The sequence below is a fragment of the Herpailurus yagouaroundi genome, unplaced genomic scaffold (genome assembly GCF_014898765.1).
Source record: "Herpailurus yagouaroundi ecotype Mexico unplaced genomic scaffold, PumYag 162, whole genome shotgun sequence".
NCBI classification, from domain to species: domain Eukaryota; kingdom Metazoa; phylum Chordata; class Mammalia; order Carnivora; family Felidae; genus Herpailurus; species Herpailurus yagouaroundi.
In genome coordinates this window covers 29,487,729-29,507,224 of record NW_024412403.1, presented here as the reverse complement: position 1 = coordinate 29,507,224, position 19,496 = coordinate 29,487,729, and the positions used below count along the sequence as shown (strand labels likewise).

Sequence of the window (19,496 nt, the reverse complement as noted above, 5' to 3'; positions counted from 1 at the left end):
CGCCCTGCAGCCATCCTCAAGAATTCTGGCTTCAGTCACAAAACCTGCTATACTCTTTCTAGTGTTCCTAGGTATAGGATGTTTTCTCATGCCTTCTGGCCTGAGAAATGTCTTCTGGAGTCCACCTAAAACGTCTATGCCCATTTTCAAAGACTTCTCTAGGGTGCGCTTCCTAGGTAAATAAACTTTAATTCTAGCACTCCATTGTATTCCACACCCATTGACATGCATGCATGGATTTATTCTTTCAAAAAGTATTTTGTACAGCATATACATTCAAAATCCTAGTGATTTATACATTTACTCTTTGGAAACAAATCTTAGCCCCATTAGCCTAGGAGCGACTGTACAGCAGCTAGTACGTCTTAAAAGCCTCTCTACACACATTTTATTGAAAATTTTTATTGAATAAATCCGAAGTCAATTAATAACGGTGTGCCCAAGAAAATGGAGGGCACTCCACAAGCAAGAGGGGCAAGCCCCGAACACAGTAATCTTTTTTATTCTCACTCACACCCCCTCGGTCCCGGCCGGAACCAGGGCGTTGGAGCGGCATGATGGGCGGCCCCGCGGGGCGCCGGGGGGCGTAGCCCCTACCTCGCTCCGCCCCTGGCGCGCGCGCTCCCGTCGTCCGTCCGACTCCCCTAGTCCGAGCGGCGCAGTAACACGGCGAGAGGGGGCGGGGTCTGGGTGCCTCCTCTATCCTCGGCCCGAGACCGGAGGGATGTTCCCTGCTCAGGAGGAGGCCGACAGGACGGTGTTTGTGGGGAATTTAGAGGCCCGAGTACGGGAAGAGATTCTTTACGAGCTGTTCCTTCAGGTACCGTCTGCGGGGGGCGGCGGAGGGGCGGGGAGCGTCAAGCCGGAAGCGCAGCCCGAGGGGCGGGGCACACCTGGACCACCCGGTGCCCGGCCCCCTTCCCGCCCCGTCCTGTGCCTAGGTTTATAGTTCAGTTCCGTTTGGGCGCACCTGTCCCTACGTGAGCAGCTGGTATTGAAGTGCTATAATGTGCGTCCTATCGCCGTACCCACTGTAGAGTTCTGCGGGTAGGGGGTGACTTGGCTCTCCCCAGCGCCCAGCCCTGAGTGAGGGCTTCCCAGAAACTGCCTGGGCCTTGAGTATCTTGGGCAAACAGAAAACAGCCCTGTCACTGCCTTCCTTCAGGCAATAAGCACCCTCACGCCTTACATCCAGCGAAATGAGAGGTACAGATTTTAAAATGTTGCCCTATATATTACTTATGCCCCCAAGCCCTTTTATATGGAGGGTATTTTTACTCCAGTATAGTAAATGAAATTTAGTGATTTGGCAGCCGCATCATAGCTGACCAATTGATTCCTTGGGAAGCTCGCTGTATTTCATCCAAAAGGACCTTCTGGAAACTTTTTGAGACCTAGGACTTCCATGAGTAAGCCTCCTCTGTCTCCTCTAAACACTCACCTATTATATACACGTAGGTGTCACTTGCTAAAGAGATATCTTCGTCCAGCCATTTATCTGTTTAATGGTACAGAAATTACATGGCAAACACAAAGTAAGATGCTGAGCATACAAATTTAAGAGATACGCCTTGGTTTTTCTAAAAGGGAAAATTTTTAATTAAATTTTTGATTTAAGATAATCTACAAAAGAGGGGGGTAGGTAATATAGCGTAGTTGTTTAACTCTGATGTCAGCAAAGTGACACTGGGCAAGTAAATGAATATCTCAGTACTTCAGTCTCCTTAAATGTCAAATGGTAGTAATAGCATCTACAGTATGATGTGGTGTGAAGGTTAAATAAATTAATCCAGGTAAAACAGTTAGAATTGAGTCTGGCACTTTTAAGCGTTTGCTGCTGCAAACTACTGCTACTACTGATAGTATTACTATTACTACTAACATCAAGAGAAATCAAGAAAGAATGACTTCTCTCTGTCCTAATAAGGGCAAGTTCCAAGGGAGACTATAGCAAAACTATTAAGTATGAGTACCGGTGGTGAAAAGGGTTCTTGATATAGTTTCTGAAAAGCCCTAACTTTGTGTCTGTCTACTGCTAATTATAGATATACACAATTTGGTAGAGAGAATTCCCTCCCCACCCCAGGAACATAAAACTTGTTATTATTTGAAAAATATTGTTGATTTTAAGACTTTTATGCTTATTCTAATATGCCCTCTTAAAAACATACTTAAGTTTAAAAAGTTTAAAAAACTGGCCTTTTTAAATCTGTTCCGATAGTTTCCTATAGTTATTTCCCCAAATGTCATTTGAAACTTATACTCTAACTAAAAGAAAAAAAAAATTTAAGACAAAAAAAAAAAAAAAGAAAGAAAGGGAGGGAGGGAGGAATGAAGGAAGAAAGGAAGGAAAACAGAAAGAAGCCTTATAGTTGTTTTCCCGTGAAGGCTTCTTTAATGATGAGCTTCCAAAAAGAAGACGGGGAGTTGGTAAAGGGGTTGGGGATAATCATGAAGGCCCCATGCACTTACATTATTTCTAGTCAGCATGGCTTGGATCCATCTATTTATATACATATATATGTATATATATATTATATTATATTATATTATATTATATTATATTATATTATAATGTAATATGTAAATTATATACAAATATATACATTTTTTTCATTTTTTATAATTTCACCATTAGAGATCAGGCAACCAAGCATATGTTTTTATTTTTGCCTTGGTCCTTCTGTATTCTGGAAGGATTTGCTAAAGTGAGGTATCTTTTAAAAAGGCTTTTTAAAACACATAACCTTAGTCTTTAAAAAGATTGAAAGGTGATGGGATTGTTGCTATGAGCAAATCTTATTGAAATTTATCTTTAAAAATGCTTTGGTATATCTTTGAATTTGTGAAATTCAAAGCATTTAAGCATATTCTGTTCATTTGTGATTTTATATATTTACTATCTGTAGAAGAACAATACTGATTAAAATTGATTTTATTTTATTACTGTGTATTTATCCTTTTACTAGTTTTTTTTTTAATTTCTCATTATCCTTTGACGTGAGACAATCAGGTTTAATATTTTTGTACTTTTGACTAAGAAATACTGAAGTAAAGATGTGGGGGAGAAAGATAATGAATGCAGTTTCAAATGTGTTGAGTCTAAAGTACAGTCACACAGAGGTCTCTAAGAGTCATGAGCATAACAAATAGATTTGTTGGTGAATGGTCCTTGAAGTCAGAGGGAAGGATGAGCTAGTCCCTGGGAAAGCAGAAAATGAAAAAAAAGAAAGACTGAATCTTAAAATATAGTATAATTTTAAAGATAATAGTTAACATTTTTCTTTAAAGGCAGTTTATTTATCCAAACTCTACAGAGAAAATTAATCAATCATTAATATACAATTAAAAAGTATGAGCCATTTGCCATTAAATCTTGTTTATAAGTCTTTGTGGGTACTACCTGTAACACTTATAATGGGGGAGATATAAGTTTTTAGTTTTAATTAACACTTTTTTATAATATTTGCTTCTACTTTTTAACTCTGTTTTGCTAATTATAGGTTTTACTGTAAATACAATCTGAATATTTTAAATTTATTTTATCCCACTTTAGCAATACACAATGGAATAATATTCACCCATTGTTGGATTTGGAATCTTTCTAATTTTTCACTCATATAAATAGTGCACCTACTTAAAAGTTTTAAAGATATTAAAACTTTTTTTTCTTTGGAAATATTTACCAAATAGGATTATTAGATCAAAACACATGATAAATTTAGTTTCTCTTGTAAAAATGTTTAATCTTGACAAAAGAAATTAGGCCTCAATACAATATTAACACTTTTTTTAGGATCACTCAAATAACATTAGGTTGGTGATTTCAATTTATTTTTGAGTTTACACAGTTAATATGTATGGAGAAAAGTAGTATTTCATTCTTAGATTTAAATGCTCTCTACATTGTTTTGTTAAGCCTAACAGGGTGTTTTCTGTTCCTAATACTACAAATGTTTCCTTGATCAGCCAAAAAATACCAGAAAGTGTGATGAAATATTACTGTTAGTAAAATGTATATTTGCAGAACTACATAAAGCTATTATTGCTAACAATTTTTTTTAACTTTGAAGTTGAATATACTTATTTATCTGAATGTAAAAAAAAATCTTTAGATTTATGAGAAAATAATTTTTAAGTTTCTTATAGGCTGGGCCATTAACCAAAGTGACTATATGCAAAGACAGAGAAGGAAAGCCGAAGTCTTTTGGATTTGTCTGCTTTAAACACCCTGAATCAGTGTCTTATGCCATAGCTTTGCTGAATGGAATTCGTTTATATGGAAGACCAATTAATGTACAGTATCGATTTGGTAGGTCTTGCCATCGATGAATCTTCCAAGTGTGTTTTGTTGATGGTGTTCTCAGAGGTGTAAATAGTGTGTGTTCTATATGATGTATAGGGCCCTTGTGGTCTCTGTTAAATTTTCTCAAAATACATGTGGACATTGAAAATGTTGTATGACTAATTAGTATTGCCAACTCTATAGCACTTTTTTCTATATGAAAATTTAAAATGTTCTATCTTAGTACCAGCCAGAAGGTAGCTATGATACTGCTATTTGCTGTTTTAAATTAAGCAAATCTAAATGAACTGCAGACACACAGCTCTAGCCTTTATACAGCAAGGCTATTTGCTAATCTTCTCGTCAGTGCTAATGTATGGTATCAAATATCTACTATTTGGAAGGTATAGTGAGTGTCTTAGTCATTCTTCTGGGAAAACCATGCTCTACATATTGCCCTGGATCAAAGTCCCTGCAAGAGCAGCTGGCTGAAAGTGGCTGCAGAGTGACCCTCAGTAACTGGAGGAAAGCTTCCTGACATGAATGACCTCAAATGCCTTCTCCTGCATACCCCCCAACAACTGGTTAAATACCAGGGAACACTGTGCTACTGCTCTACCTCTTTCATGCTTTGAGGGACTGATAGAGGCGATGCTTATGCTCATGGTGCAGGGCTTGGGATGCTTGTGTTCCCTCCCTCCCCAGATTATTCAAGGATATTGATGTATTCCTTTTTTGTTTTTTATTCCTCTCATTATACTAAAAATGAATAAGAATAAGAAAATAATACCTCATTGCAAAGGAAAAGGGTTTCTCCTTGTGTTTCTTTCTTTTATTTATTTTGTTAATGTTTTCTCAAAGCTAATTAGCTGTATAATGCTCTCAAGTACTTTCCGGTTAACTCACAAGGACTGGTAAAATGGGCCACGACATAGTATGTTCTGACACATCCCAGCCAGCTGCTCAGCATCCTAAGGTTGCATCCGCTTTTGCCAGTGCGGGTTGGAGAACTCATGCATTCTACAAAGGATGCAAATAACACAAATGTTTGCCATTGTTAGTCTACAGGCATGTAGAACAATACAACATCAGGGACCTTATGGTCCCATTTCAGTATCATTTTTCTGTACAGCCATTACTTTGGACAAATCTTGGTTGTAATTCATTCATTTGCAGTGATGTAAATAATTTATAAATATTACTTGGGAGATCAAAGATATATTTTGGTATCTTAATTATATGATTAAGGAATTTTAACCAGTGCTAAATCCTTTCAGGTTTCGAGTTTCTGTATGGCTTAATGTTAGAACTCAAAAAAAAAAAAAGTACCATTAAGTAATCAGTTGTTCTATTTCTTCCATAGGGAGCTCTCGCTCTTCTGAAGCAGCGAACCAAAGTTTCGAGAGCTGTGTTAAGATAAATTCACACAGCTACAGGTAATTAAAAATATTTTTTTTCAAAAAGGTAAAGCAAATAAATGTGTTCTTATACCAGCAGTAGTTTTTATATATACTGGACTATTGTAAAACCTTACTATTTAGACATAGGATAAAATTAATCAATTCACTTTTTTTCTGAAACCATGAAAAGTGACAAAATATTTTCATTTAAAGTGGGGTTTTAATATTTTCATCAGTAGATGGGAGAGATCTATGTTTCTAGTGTTCTTTATGGTTTACCTTGTGCCTGTCATAGTTGTTAGATTACTTAAGCATCCAAGGTGTCATTGTGATGATCACAGAGATACCATTATCCATATTTTATATTTGAATAAATTGAAATGCAAACGTTAACTAATTTTTAAGGTCATGAAGATGAAAAAGTGGTAGTGGCTAGTCTTGAAATAAAGCCTTCTGCCATTAAGCCATTCTGTTATTTATTTTACTACTTTTTAGAACTTCCCTATTGTAATATTCCAAATATTCTAAAATTTTGCATTGGCTGATTTTTCGATGCAACGTTAGCCTCTAAGGACATTGTCAGGCAAGCTATCCCAGAGGTCATGGAACAGAAGGACTCTCAAACTGAATTAAGATGTTTGAGTCACACTGTTTATTAAACCAATTTAAAAGACACAGTGAAAAGCAACAGGAAAGATACTGGATAGGTTAGCACACTTAAGCAGTGGGTACAAGTGGGCCGAAGGACCAGCGTACCGCGTTCTGGTGACACTAATATTCATGCACCGTTTTTCGCTCTGCTGCATCAGCCTTCCTCACTGCTAGTGTGCTTCTGAGAACTAGAGTTGAGGTTCAATAAGGATATCCATTCAGATGGAATATTCCCAGAATTTTCCTTCTCAGAGAGGGTCAGGGGCAAATACACCTGGCCACACAAGTAACTTGTCGGTTAGTCTGCTAGATGCCCCCAGGTTTTATCTGAGTTTCTGAGGCAGAGCAAAGATAAGAGAAGCAACATAATTGTTAGCCCGGGGGTGACATGATGAGGACATGGTGTTTCTTTCCCTTTTTGTCCATAAGTAATGTTCTTACTTATTCCATCCTATATTCTGTTGAATCTATCTATAGCATGTCTGGCAGGATACTAACTTATTTCCTATCTATATTTCATATATATTATAAATTCTGCCTTTCTCTCCCAAGTGATTTGCTTATTCCATCTCTAACCCAGCTTCATCACTGTTCCATAAACCGCCAGCTTACTTAGGGTCTATTACAAGCATTTCATCCATCGTGTTTGTTTTTGCCTTCTGCAGCAGAACCGAATATTCTCAAGTAAACTAGCTGTAGCCGAAACTCCTGTCCCTCTGAGGCATAAGACAGTGCCTCTTAGGACTGACAATTACACAGGCTTATCTGTAGTAAAACTGTTTCATCCCAAATAAAACACAGTGTGCTTCACATCATCTTTCTTCCCAGCATTTCTGTATCAGGGACATTAGAAGTTAAAAAGTAGGTACTGACATCAAATTGCCTGAATTTGAATTCTGCTTTTACCACTGTTTTAATGTTGTGACCTTGGACAGGTTATTTCACCACACCATAACCTGTCTTTAAAATGAGGATAAAGGGCGCATAGGTGACTCAGTCAGTTAAGCATCCAACTCTTGGTTTCAGGTCAGGTCATGATCTCACGGTTCATGAGTTCGAGCCCCGTGTCGGGCTCTGCACTGACAGTGTGGAACCTACTTGGGATTCTCTCTCTCACTCTCTCTCTGCCCCTCCCCTGCTCATTCTCTCCCTCTCTCTCTCTCTCTCTCTCTCTCTCTCTCTCTCTCTCAAAATAAATAAATAAACTTAAAATAAAACAAAGATAATACCTCAAAGATTATTATGAGAATCAAATTTTGTAATAAATGCAATGTATTTAAAATACTGGACACATAGCAAGTATTCAGTGAATACTTTCAGCCAGTGTTACCAAAAAGGAGAGAGTAATTAACTGTGTTGGTAGGGGAAGTGCTATAGACTCCTGAATTGAGATATATATTTAATATGAGAGTTTCCCCTCTTCTCGTGGTAAAATATACCTCTTTTTTCTCAGGAATTAGGAAGGAACAAGTTACTGCTATGATTTGAGCAGAGGTAGAAAGACAAGACAAACCTTACAAGATGTTAACATAACTCTTGTATTCTGTACTTACGTTTGACAAACTAACTCATCACAAATTCTAGGGTAGAAAATCAGAAATATAAGTATATTCCATAATACTACACTTCACCGGTAATAGTACCTTATCTTCTAGTTATTTGTTATATTATAAAGGAAGAATGAGAATAGGTTATAGTAATGTCCAGAGAAAAGTGGTGTACACGTCAAACCCTTCGTCTTTCACTGATCTTTTTGGAAAAGGGTTTTTGTGCTTCTATTGATTGCCTCTCATACCTTCTGTTTTTAATAAATAGTTCCTGGGGCGCCTGGGTGGCCTAGTCGGTTGAGCGTCCGACTTCAGCCAGGTCACGATCTCGCGGTCCGTGAGTTCGAGCCCCGCGTCGGGCTCTGGGCTGATGGCTCGGAGCCTGGAGCCTGTTTCCGATTCTGTGTCTCCCTCTCTCTCTGCCCCTCCCCCGTTCATGCTCTGTCTCTCTCTGTCCCAAAAATAAATAAACGTTAAAAAATAAAATAAAATAAATAAAATAAAATAAAATAAATAGTTCCTGTATTAGTTTGTTAAAGCTGTCATAACAAAGTACCACAAACAGGTACTTAAACAACAGAAATATTTTGTCTCACAGTTCTGAAGGCTAGGAGCCCAAGATCAAGGTGCCCACAGAGTTAGTTCCTTCTGAGGGCTGTGAGAAAGAGTCTGTTCTGTGTCTCTCCCTTAGCATCTCCTGGTTATTTGGCAATATTTGATACTCCTTAGCTTATAGACCCATCACCTATATCTCTGCCTTCATCTTCATATGGTGTTTTCCCTGTGTGCACCCATCTCTAAATTTCCCCCTTTTATAAAGACACCAGTCCTGGGGCACCTGGGTGGCTCAGTCAGTTAAGCATCCAACTCTTGATCTCAGCTCAGGTCATGATCTTACAGTTCATGAGCTTGAGCCCCGCATCAGCGTCTGCACATGACAGCACGGAGGCTGCTTGGGATTCTGTCTCTCCTTTTCTTTGCCTCCCCCTCCCCCCAGTCTCTCACTCTCTCTCTCAAAAAAAAAAGAAAAATAAATAAACATTAAAAAAATAAAAATAAAAAAATAAAGACACCAGTCCTATTGGATTAGCGGCTCATGCTACTCTAGTATGACCTCCTCTTGATTATATCTGCAACAATCCTATTTCCAAATAAGGTCGCATTCTGAGGTATAGGGGGTTAGGATTTCAAAATAATAAATTTGGAGGTGACAGTTTAGCCCATAACCCTTCCCAATTTACATGCAATTCTTCTATGTAGACAACTGTGCATGCCCAGATACTCACATAGGAAGGATCGTGGTTTTAGAGAATCTGTAATTGCTTTCATGATGGTGCTAATTTCACTATTTCTGCTACTGAGGTCATATCTTCCCTACTCTAGAATTTCATTGCACTTTCCATTTGTTTCTTTACTATCGCTTGTTCTATACACATGTTCTGGTCTTTGCACCTTGTCTCCAAATCAGGCTATTATATCCCCCCCCCCGAAAAATCCTTCATCCTTCACATCCTTACTTCCCATACACTTCCTCTTTTATAACTGACAGCTGTCTAATTCCTTCCTTAATGAAATTTAGTCTTCCTCTGGTTTTTGCAGTACTGTCACCGCTTATAAATGGGATCTCCGCCTATCCATCTAACTGCTTCCTGTCATTCACCTGTCCTCATTTTTGCCTTTACCTGCCTGTGTTAGTTTTTTTAATATGAAATATATTGTCAAATTGGTTTCCATATGACACCCAGTGCTCATCCCAACAAGTGCCCCCCTCAATGCCCATCACCCACCCTCCCCTCCCTCCTATCCCCCATCAACCTCACTTTATTCTCAGTTTTTAAGAGTCTCTTATGGTTTGGCTCCTTCCCTCTCTAACTTTTTTTTTCCCTTCCCCTCCCCCATGGTCTTCTGTTAAGTTTCTCAGAATCCACTTAAGAGTGAAAACATATGGTATCTGTCTTTCTCTGTATGACTTATTTCACTTACCATAACACTCTCCAGTTCCATCCACGTTGCTACAAAAGGCCATATTTCATTCTTTCTCATTGCCAAGTAGTATTCCATTGTGTATATAAACCACAATTTCTTTATCCATTCATCAGTTAATGGACATTTAGGCTCTTTCCATAATTTGGCTATTGTTGAAAGTGCTGCTATAAACATTGGGGTACAAGTCTCCCTATGCATCAGCACTCCTGTATCCCTTGGGTAAATTCCTAGCAGTGCTATTGCTGGGTCATAGGGTAGATCTATTGTTAATTTTTTCAGGAACTTCCACACTGTTTTCCAGAGCGGCTGTACCAGTTTGCATTCCCACCAACAGTATAAGAGGGTTCCCATTTCTTCACATCCTCTCCAGCATCTATAGTCTCCTGATTTGTTCATTTCAGCCACTCTGACTGACGTGAGGTGGTATCTGAATGTGGTTTTGATTTGTATTTCCCTGATGAGGAGCGACGTTGAGCATCTTTTCATGTGCCTGTTGGCCATCTGGAAATCTTCTTTAGAGAAATGTCTGCTCATGTCTTCTGCCCATTTCTTCACTGGATTATTTGTTTTTCAGGTGTGGAGTTTGGTGAGTTATTTATAGATTTTGGATACTAGCCCTTTGTCTGATATGTCATTTGCAAATATCTTTTCCCATTCCATCGGTTGCCTTTTAGTTTTGTTGATTGTTTCCTTTGCGGTGAAGAAGCTTTTTATCTTGATGAGGTCCCAATAGTTCATTTTTGCTTTTAATTCCCTTGACTTTGGAGATGTGTCAAGTAAGAAATTGCTGCGGCTGAGGTCAGAGAGGTTCTTCCTGCTTTCTCCTCTAGGCTTTTGATGGTTTTCTGTCTCACATTCAGGTCCTTCATCCATTTTGAGTTTATTTTTTGTGAATTGTGTAAGAAAGTGGTCTAGTTTCATTCTTCTGCATGTTGCTGTCCAGTTCTCCCAGCACCATTTGTTAAAGAAACTGTCTTTTTTCCATTGGATATTCTTTCCTGCTTTGTCAAAAATTAGTTGGCCATAAATTTGTGGATCCAATTCTGGGGTTTCTATTCTATTCCATTGGTCAGTGTGTCTGTTTTGTGCCAATACCATGCTGTCTTGATGATTACAGCTTTGTAGTAGAGGCTAAAGTCTGGGATTGTGATGCCTCCCACTTTGGTCTTCTTCAAAATTACTTTGGCTATTCGGGGTCTTTTGTCGTTCCATACAAATTTTAGGATTGCTTGTTCTAGCTTTGAGAAGAATGCTGGTGCAGTTTTGATTGGGATTGCATTGAATGTGTAGATTGCTTTCAGTAGTATTGACATTTTAACAATATTTATTCTTCCAATCCATGAGTATGGAATGTTTTCCCATTTCTTTGTTATCTTCTTCAATTTCCTTCATAAGCTGTCTATAGTTTTCAGCATACAGATCTTTTACATCTTTAGTTAGGTTTATTCCTAGGTATTTTATGCTTCTTGGTGCAATTGGGAATGGGATCAGTTTCCTTATTTGTCTTTCTGTTGCTTCATTATTAGTGTATAAGAATGCAACTGATTTCTGTACATTAAATTTGTATCCTGTGACTTTGCTGAATTCATGTATCAGTTCTAGCAGACTTTTGTAGAGTCTATCGGGTTTTCCATGTATAATATCATGTCATCTGCAACAAGTGAAAGCTTGACTTCATCTTTGCCAATTTTGATGCCTTTGATTTCCTTTTGTTGTCTGATTGCTGACACTAGAACTTCCAACACTGTGTTAAACAATAGCAGTGAGAGTGGACATCCCTGTCGTGTTCCTGATCTCAGGGAGAAAGCTCTCAGTTTTTCCCTATTGAGGATGATATTAGCTGTGGGCTTTTCATAAATGGCTTTTATGATGTTTAAGTATGTTCCTTCTATCTCGACTTTCTCGAGGGTTTTTATTAAGAAAGGATGCTGAATTTTGTCAAATGCTTTTTCTGCATCGATTGACAGGATCATATGGTTCTTATCTTTTCTTTTATTAATGTGATGTATCACATTGATTGATTTGCGAATGTTGAACCAGTCCTGCAGCCCAAGAATGAATCCCACTTGATCATGGTGAATAATTCTTTTTATACGCTGTTGAATTCGATTTGCTAGCATCTTATTGAGAATTTTTGCATCCATATTCAACAGGGATATTGGCCTGTAGTTCTCTTTTTTGCTGGGTCTCTATCTGGTTTGGGGATCAGAGTAATGCTGGCTTCATAGAATGAGTCTGGAAGTTTTCCTTCCCTTTCTATTTTTTGGAACAGCTTGAGGAGGATAGGTATTTTCTCTGCTTTAAATGTCTGGTGGAGTTCCCCAGGGAAGCCATCTGTCCTGGACTCTTATTTGTTGGGAGATTTTTGATAATTGATTCCATTTCTTTGCTGGTTATGGGTCTGTTCAAGTTTTCTATTTCTTCCTGTTTGAGTTTTGGAAGTGTGTGGGTGCTTAGGAATTTGTCCATTTCTTCCAGGTTGTCCAATTTGTTGGCATATAATTATTTTATAGTATTTCCTGATAATTCCTTGTATTTCTGACAGATTAGTTGTAATAATTCCATTGTCATTCGTGATTCTATCTATTTGGATCATCTCCCTTTTCTTTTTGAGAAGCCTGGCTAGAGGTTTATCAATTTTGTTTATTTTTTCAAAAAAACAACTCTTGGTTTCATTGATCTGCTCCACAGCTTTTTAGATTCTATATTGTTTATTTCTGCTCTGATCTTTATTATTTATTTTCTTCTGCTGGGTTTGGGGTATCTTTGCTGTTCTGCTTCTGTTTCCTTTAGGTGTGCTGTTAGATTTTGTATTTGGGATTTTTCTTGTTTCTTGAGATAGGCCTGGATTGCAATGTATTTTCATCTCAGGACTGCCTTTGCTGCATCCCAAAGTGTTTGGATTGTTGTATTTTCATTTGATTCCATTGGTTAAGCCATTCATTCTTTAGTAGGGTGTTCTTTAACCTCCATGCTTTCGTAGGTTTTCCAGACTTTTTCCTGTGGCTGATTTCAAGTTTCATACCATTGTGGTCTGAAAGTGTGCATGGTATGATCTCAATTCCTTTATACTTATGAAGGGCTGTTTTGTGACCCAATATGTGATCTATCTTGGAGAATGTTCCATGTGCACTCAAGAAGAAAGTATATTCTGTTGCTTTGGGATGCAGATATATCTAAATATATCTGTCAAGTCCATCTGGTCCACTGTGTCATTCAGGGCCCTTGTTTCTTTATTGATCCTGTGTCTAGATGATCTATCCATTGTTGTAAGTGGGGTATTAAAAGTCCCCTGAAATTACCAGATTCTTATCAATAAGATTGATTATGTTTGTGATTAATTGTTTTATATATTTGGGGGCTCCCATATTCGGCACATAGACATTTATAATTGTTAGCTCTTCCTGATGGATAGACCCTGTAATTATTATTCTTCATCTCTTCTTCATTTCTTGTTACAGCCTGAAATTTAAAGTCTAGTTTGTCTGATATAAGTGTGGCTATTCCAGCTTTCCTTTGACTTCCAGTAGCATGATAGTTCTGCATCCCCTCACTTTCAATCTGAAGGTGTCCTCAGGTCTAAAATGAGTCTCTTGTGGACAGCAAATAGATGGGTTTTGTTTTTTTATCCATTCCTATACCCTGTGTCTTTTGGTTGGAACATTTAGTCCATTTACATTCAGTGGTATTATTGAAATTTATGGGTTTAGAGTCATTATGATGTCTGTAGTTTCATGCTTGTAGTGATGTCTCTGGTACTTTGTGGTCCTTGCAACATTTCACTCACAGAATTCCCCCTTAGGATCTCTTGTAGGGCTGGTTTAGTGGTGATGAATTCCTTCAGTTTTTGTTTCTTTGGGAAAACCTTTATCTCTCCTATTCTGAATGACAGACTTGCTTGATAAAGGATTCTCGGCTGCATATTTTTTCTGTTCATCACATTAAAGATTTCCTGCCATTCCTTTCTGGCCTGCCAAGTTTCAGTAGATAGGTCTGCTACTATTCTTATGTGTCTACCTTTGTAAGTTAGAGCCTGTTTATCCCTAGCTACTTTCAGAATTTTCTCTTTATCCTTGTATTTTGCCAGTTTCACTATGATATGTCATGCAGAAGATTGATTCAAGTTACGTCTGAAGGGAGTTCTCTGTGCCTCTTGGATTTTAATGCCTTTTTCCTTCCCCAGATCAGGGAAGTTCTCAGCTATGATTTGCTCAAGTACACCTTCAGCCCCTTTCTCTCTCTCTTCTTCTTCTGGAATTCCTATGATATGGATATTGTTCCATTTGATTGCATCACTCAGTTCTCTAATTCTCCCCTCATACTCCTGGATTTTTTTGTCTCTCTTTTTCTCAGCTTCCTCTTTTTCAATAATTTTATCTTCTAATTCACCTATTCTCTCCTCTGCCTCTTCAATCCATGCTATGGCCACTTCCATTTTATTTTGCAGCTCATTTATATCATTTTTTAGCTCCACATGACTATTTCTTAGTCTTTTGATCTCTGTAGCAATAGATTCTCTGCTGTCCTGTATGTGTTTTTCAAGCCCAGCGATTAATTTCATGACTATTATTCTAAATTCTTGTTCTTTTATATTGCTTAAATTGTTTTTGATCAATTCATTAGCTGTCGCTACTTCCTGGAGTTTCTTTGAGGATAATTCTTCCATTTTGTCTTTTTGGGTAGTCCCTGTGGTGGCTCCAAACTGCAAGGCACTTCTCCTGTGCTGTTCGGAGTAACTTGTGTTGTTGGGCAGGGCCACAGTCAGACCCAATGTCTGCCCCTAGCCCACTGCTGGGGCCACAGTCAGACTGGTGTGTACCTTATCTTCCCCCTCTCCCAGAGTCAGGACTCACTGTGGAGTGGTGCGGCCCCTGTCTGGGCTACTTGCACACTGCCAGGCTTGTGGTGCTGCTTCGATGGGATCTGGCGTATTAGCCAGGGTGGATCTGCAAGGTGCATAGGGGCAGGAGGGGCAGGCTTAGCTCACTTTGACGTTGGTGGTCCCCTGCGGGAGGGGCCCTGCAGCACCTGGAGGGAGGCAGGCCTGTCAGAGGGATGGATCCACAGAAGCACAGCGTTGGGTGTTTGCAGGGTGCAAGCAAGTTCAGTGACGGGAACTGGTTCCCTTTGGAATTTTGGTTGGGGAATGAGAGAGGGAGAGGGCGCTTGCTAGTGCCTTTGTTCCCCAGCTGAGCTGAGCTCTGTCTTCTGGGGCTCAACAACTCTCCTGGCATCCTCTCGCCCTCCCCACTCTCTAAGAGCAGAGCTTTTGACTTATAACATTCCAGATGTTAAGTTCCGCTGGCTGTCAGAACTCACGGAGTCCAGCCCCTCCGTTTTTGCAATTCAGACTTGGGGCTCTGACCTGCCAGGCGGGCTGCCCGTCCACCGCCCTGGTTCCCTCCTGCCAGTCCGTGTAGCATGCACCGCCTCTCTGTCCTTCCTACCCTCTTCGTGGGCCTCTGTCTATGCTTGGCTCTGGAGTCCGTTCTGCTAGTCTTCTGATGGTTTTCTGGGCTATTTAGGCCGATGTGGGTGGAATCTAAGTGATCAGCAGGAGGAGGTGAGCCCTGCGTCCTCCTACGCCGCCATCTTCCCAGGTCCCAAAAACATGCCTGTGTTAGTTTTACCCTTTCTCCCAGCTCATCTCTTTCCTAAGGATTAGTCGTATTAGCATTAAAATTGTGGAATACTGAGGAGCAAGTAGCAAATGAAGTCTAGTTGTTCTAACATTGGAATTTATTAAACATCTTCATAGAAGCAAATATTACACTTACAAATGAAACTTTAGCTCACAACTGTTCTTGAATTAGGGATTTTTATTATCTTAATTCATGTGTGAAAGAAATCAGCAAACATGGCTTGATGGTAACATTAACAGTCCATTTAGGAAAGGAGCATAATTTTTATAGTTAAACAGTGAAGATACCTTCCAAAATAAATTGAGGATAAATTCTATATTTCTTTCACTTTTTATATCTGTAGAAAATTAAATGCATTCTTGGTGGTTACTAATGACTAGCTTTGCTCTCTTCATATCTAAGTGTTCTTTTTCTTTGTACAAATATAACATATTGAACATTTTCCTATCAGAAAGTCAGATGTGACTCTATATATTTAGATTTCAGTATGTTAGCAATTAATAAGATATAAGGCACTATGAGGTCACTATTTTATCAGAATAATGTCTGATCATTTGTATGGATATGTTTCAAGTTAATCTTAATCGAGTTGTCTTAGGGAAGCTTTGTTTTTTAATTACAAAGAGCTTTTATTATTTTTTTATTGTTTTTTAGAAAAAAGGACATTTGTGTGTAAGAATTTTAACTGTTCATTAATTTTTCTTTTCCCTTCCCAAAGAAATGAAGAAGTTGTGGGCAGATCTTCCTTTCCCATGCAGTTTTTTCCAATTAATGGTGCAACTTTACCTCAAGAATATTTTTTCTTTCAGAAAATGGTAAGTTTGATATGCCTTTGGTTCCATGTATAATATAATACAGACTATGGTGGAACTTACGGTTCTCAAATCCCAACCTGGAGTGAAGGCAGAGGCTGTCTTCTGCCCAGTGGTGGTCGGCTCTAACACAGGCATCTTCAGTCTCAAACTTAGTACCTGAGCGAGTGTGTCAGCACAAAGCGGGTAGATGGTAGTGAGGATGCACTGTGGTCCAAGGAAGATTTGAATAGAGAGTTCTCATTTAAATTTAAATTTAATTTAATTTAGGTTCTCAGTTGGTAGAGTAAACTGCATTATTTCCAAAGGCTCTCAAAAATGTAGTTCCAGCCTAGAAATTATAAGTATGGTCACAATAAGTTAAAGGGGAACTTAGGAAAATATTTTTCTTTTAACTCTTCATTTTATGCCTAATAAAACAGGGATACAAATAGGCCCAAGACAGCTTGTCAGTGACAGATGTGGGATTATAACACAAGTAGTGTGATTCACAGGTTGTGATTTTTTTTTTAAATACCCAACATGTATGTGAGCTTCAGATGTTTCACGTAGGCATTTTCATTTTGTAAACATAAGGAACATCGAGAATTGAACCTCTGGAAAAAATTTTTCTTAGTTACAGTGAGATACTAACAAACAACTAGTTCTCGTTCAAAACTGTCAATATCCTTCTTCCTATATGTCATGTTGTTGGTAGAGATGAGAAACATACGCACCCATGCATGCACTCACACACACAAGTTCATTTTGTCTCTATTAATCTTTCATCTACTTTGTGTAGTTAGAAACTTGAATTAAAAACAAGAAAGTGTCTATCTTAATAGTGGACAAACATGCTCTATCGTATGATGGCCATTAGCCGCATGTGAGAATAAGGAGCTGAGTTTTAATTTTACTTAATTTTAATTTTTATTAAAATTTAAAAACAGATAACTCGTTTCAGTTATTAGAATATTTTTTTAATTTTTTTAATGTTTATATTTGAAGGAGAGAGAGTCAGAGCATGAGCAGGGGAATGGCATAGAGAGAGGGGGACACAGAATCCAAAGCAGGCTCCAGGCTCTGAGCCATCAGCACAGGGCCTGACGCGTGGCTCGAACCCACAAACCGGGAGATCATGATCTGAGCCGAAGTCGGACGCTTAACCGGCTGAACCACTCAGGCGCCCTCGGTTATTAGAATATTTTTAAGAATATTTGAAAGCTTGGGTATGTGAATCTCCTTTTTCAAATGTAAATTTTGGATAATCTAAATTCAGATCAAGTATCGTCTGTGCAAATGTAGCATCTTAATTGAGACGTGCTATAAGTATAACATGCACACCAAATTTTAAAGACTTGGTATGGAAAAGGGAAAGTAAAAAAGCTCATTAATAATTCTTATATTATTCACATGTTCAAATGACAGTATTTGGGATATTTTGGGATAAATAAAATACATTATTAATATTAGAAACAGTATTATAAACAAAATATTTTATTTTCATATTGTAGCTACTAGAAAATATAAAACTGTATCTGTGGCTTGTACTGTATTTCTGTAAGGCAGCACTCATCTGTATTGTAATAAGGCATATACTACCTTCAATCTTCACATTAACCATTTAAGGAAACTACCACATTGCCGTTTTGAAAAGTCACTGTCCTTCTAACACGCGGTTTAGTTTGCTCGTAGTTATTTGTAACTGTTAACTTTTTTTTAAACGTTTGGGCTTGTTTTGGTAGAAGATTATCTTCTTTTTCATGGTAGTGGCACGCGTATAACCCAGCACTGCAGCTTCCGTACTACGAGGTGACAGCACCGCTTCCCAGTAGCACGGCCATGTCTTCTCCCCTAAATTGTGTTCCAGATCTAGAGGCTGGACCCAGCTCTTATGAATGGACTCACCAACAGCCCAGCGAACCTGACCTTCATCAGACGAATAAACGAAAGAGGCAAAAACAAACCAGTGACAGTGACAGTAGCACAGAAAATAATAGAGGAAATGAATATAGCCAAAAGTTCCGAAAGTGTAAGAAAAAGAAAAGATATTAGGGATTATGTTCAAATGAAATTTGTCTATACTGCTCTTCATTTTCTTTAAAAAAAAACACAAACAACCGGTATTCTCCTAAATGACCAGTTTCGTGGCTTTCTTGTGCTGTTTGAAATATATAATAATATGACATCTGATTTCCTGTTAATTGACAAAAATTTTTGTCTTGAATGACAAAAACTTAAAAATAATATAATGTAGTATTTTTTTTATTTGTAATAGTATTTTTGACACATTGTCAACAAGAAATACGCTTTGAGTTATTATATTTTAGTACTGATGATGGCATTGCACTAACTTCTCAATCAGAAGTCACTTCCTGAGCACTTGTGGATAAGGCACCCTGCTCTCCGAGACTGTTGCCTATATGGAGCAGCGGATTTTCTGAATGAAAACTAGTGTAAATATTTAGGAGTTGCATGTTGTTCCTAACAAAGATGGAAAAGCAGGCTTTAGTTTCCTTTGTGAATAACATTTTATCTTTTATGTCTAAATATGGTGTTTCTGAGCCTTACTCTCCTGCAGCTTTATTTCATAAAATGAGGATACCAAAGGAAAGCTTATTATCATGGGACTGGTTTTTAGATCCTTCCCTTTTTATGTAACTGTATAGAAATAGGAATACCTGCCTCTTTACTTCTCGCTTAATTGTAGTTCATGAAAATTAGCTATGACCGTATTACCCAACCTCTTTTGTCAGCTGGGTTTGATATAGTATATTTGACATACTTAAATCTTGATGATGAAAAATAAATAGAATGATACTTCATTAATGTATGGTATTTAATATTTATTATCAAATCATATTTCTTGTCTCTGGTTCATTTATTTTATTTTTTATTTTAGAGATAGAATAGGAGCAGGGGAGAGGGACAGAGGGGGAGAGAGAGAGAGAGAGAGAGGGGGGCTCTGGATTTCCGTAGAAATTATATTTTAAAGCAGAAAGTTCAAAGGACATCTTTTTTTACAAAGGATGCTTCTGTACCTCAAGCCTGAGGAAGTTCAGTGAACACAACTTCTCTGGTTTGCATTAAGTGATATTTTCTGAAGTTGATAGTGATGATGTTATTTGATCAGAAGGTTCTACACGGTCACGTGAGGCCACAACTGTGGACTAAGTCTACTACCAGTCATGCCC

At 38.2% G+C, this 19,496-nt stretch overlaps 2 protein-coding genes across 11 annotated transcripts in view; one reads left to right on the top strand and one right to left on the bottom strand.

Moving 5' to 3' along the window:
* The window catches only part of LIPI (lipase I), a 72,734-nt gene extending 72,023 nt beyond the window's left edge, over window positions 1–711 (bottom strand). For 2 of the 10 annotated variants that reach the window (XM_040484180.1, XM_040484182.1), the window contains exon 1: window positions 515–638. The gene's annotated coding sequence lies outside the window, so the exon portion shown is untranslated. The other 8 variants (XM_040484175.1, XM_040484179.1, XR_005793227.1 and 5 more) reach the window with 7 other exon arrangements.
* Window positions 699–19,164, top strand: RBM11 (RNA binding motif protein 11). Its single transcript, XM_040484185.1, has 5 exons — window positions 699–820; window positions 4,150–4,312; window positions 5,649–5,721; window positions 16,230–16,326; window positions 18,073–19,164. The coding sequence occupies exons 1-5, from the start codon at window positions 725–727 to the stop codon at window positions 18,355–18,357; spliced, it is 714 nt and encodes a 237-aa protein (XP_040340119.1). The 5' UTR covers window positions 699–724; the 3' UTR covers window positions 18,358–19,164.
* The last annotated feature ends 332 nt before the right edge of the window (window positions 19,165–19,496 follow it).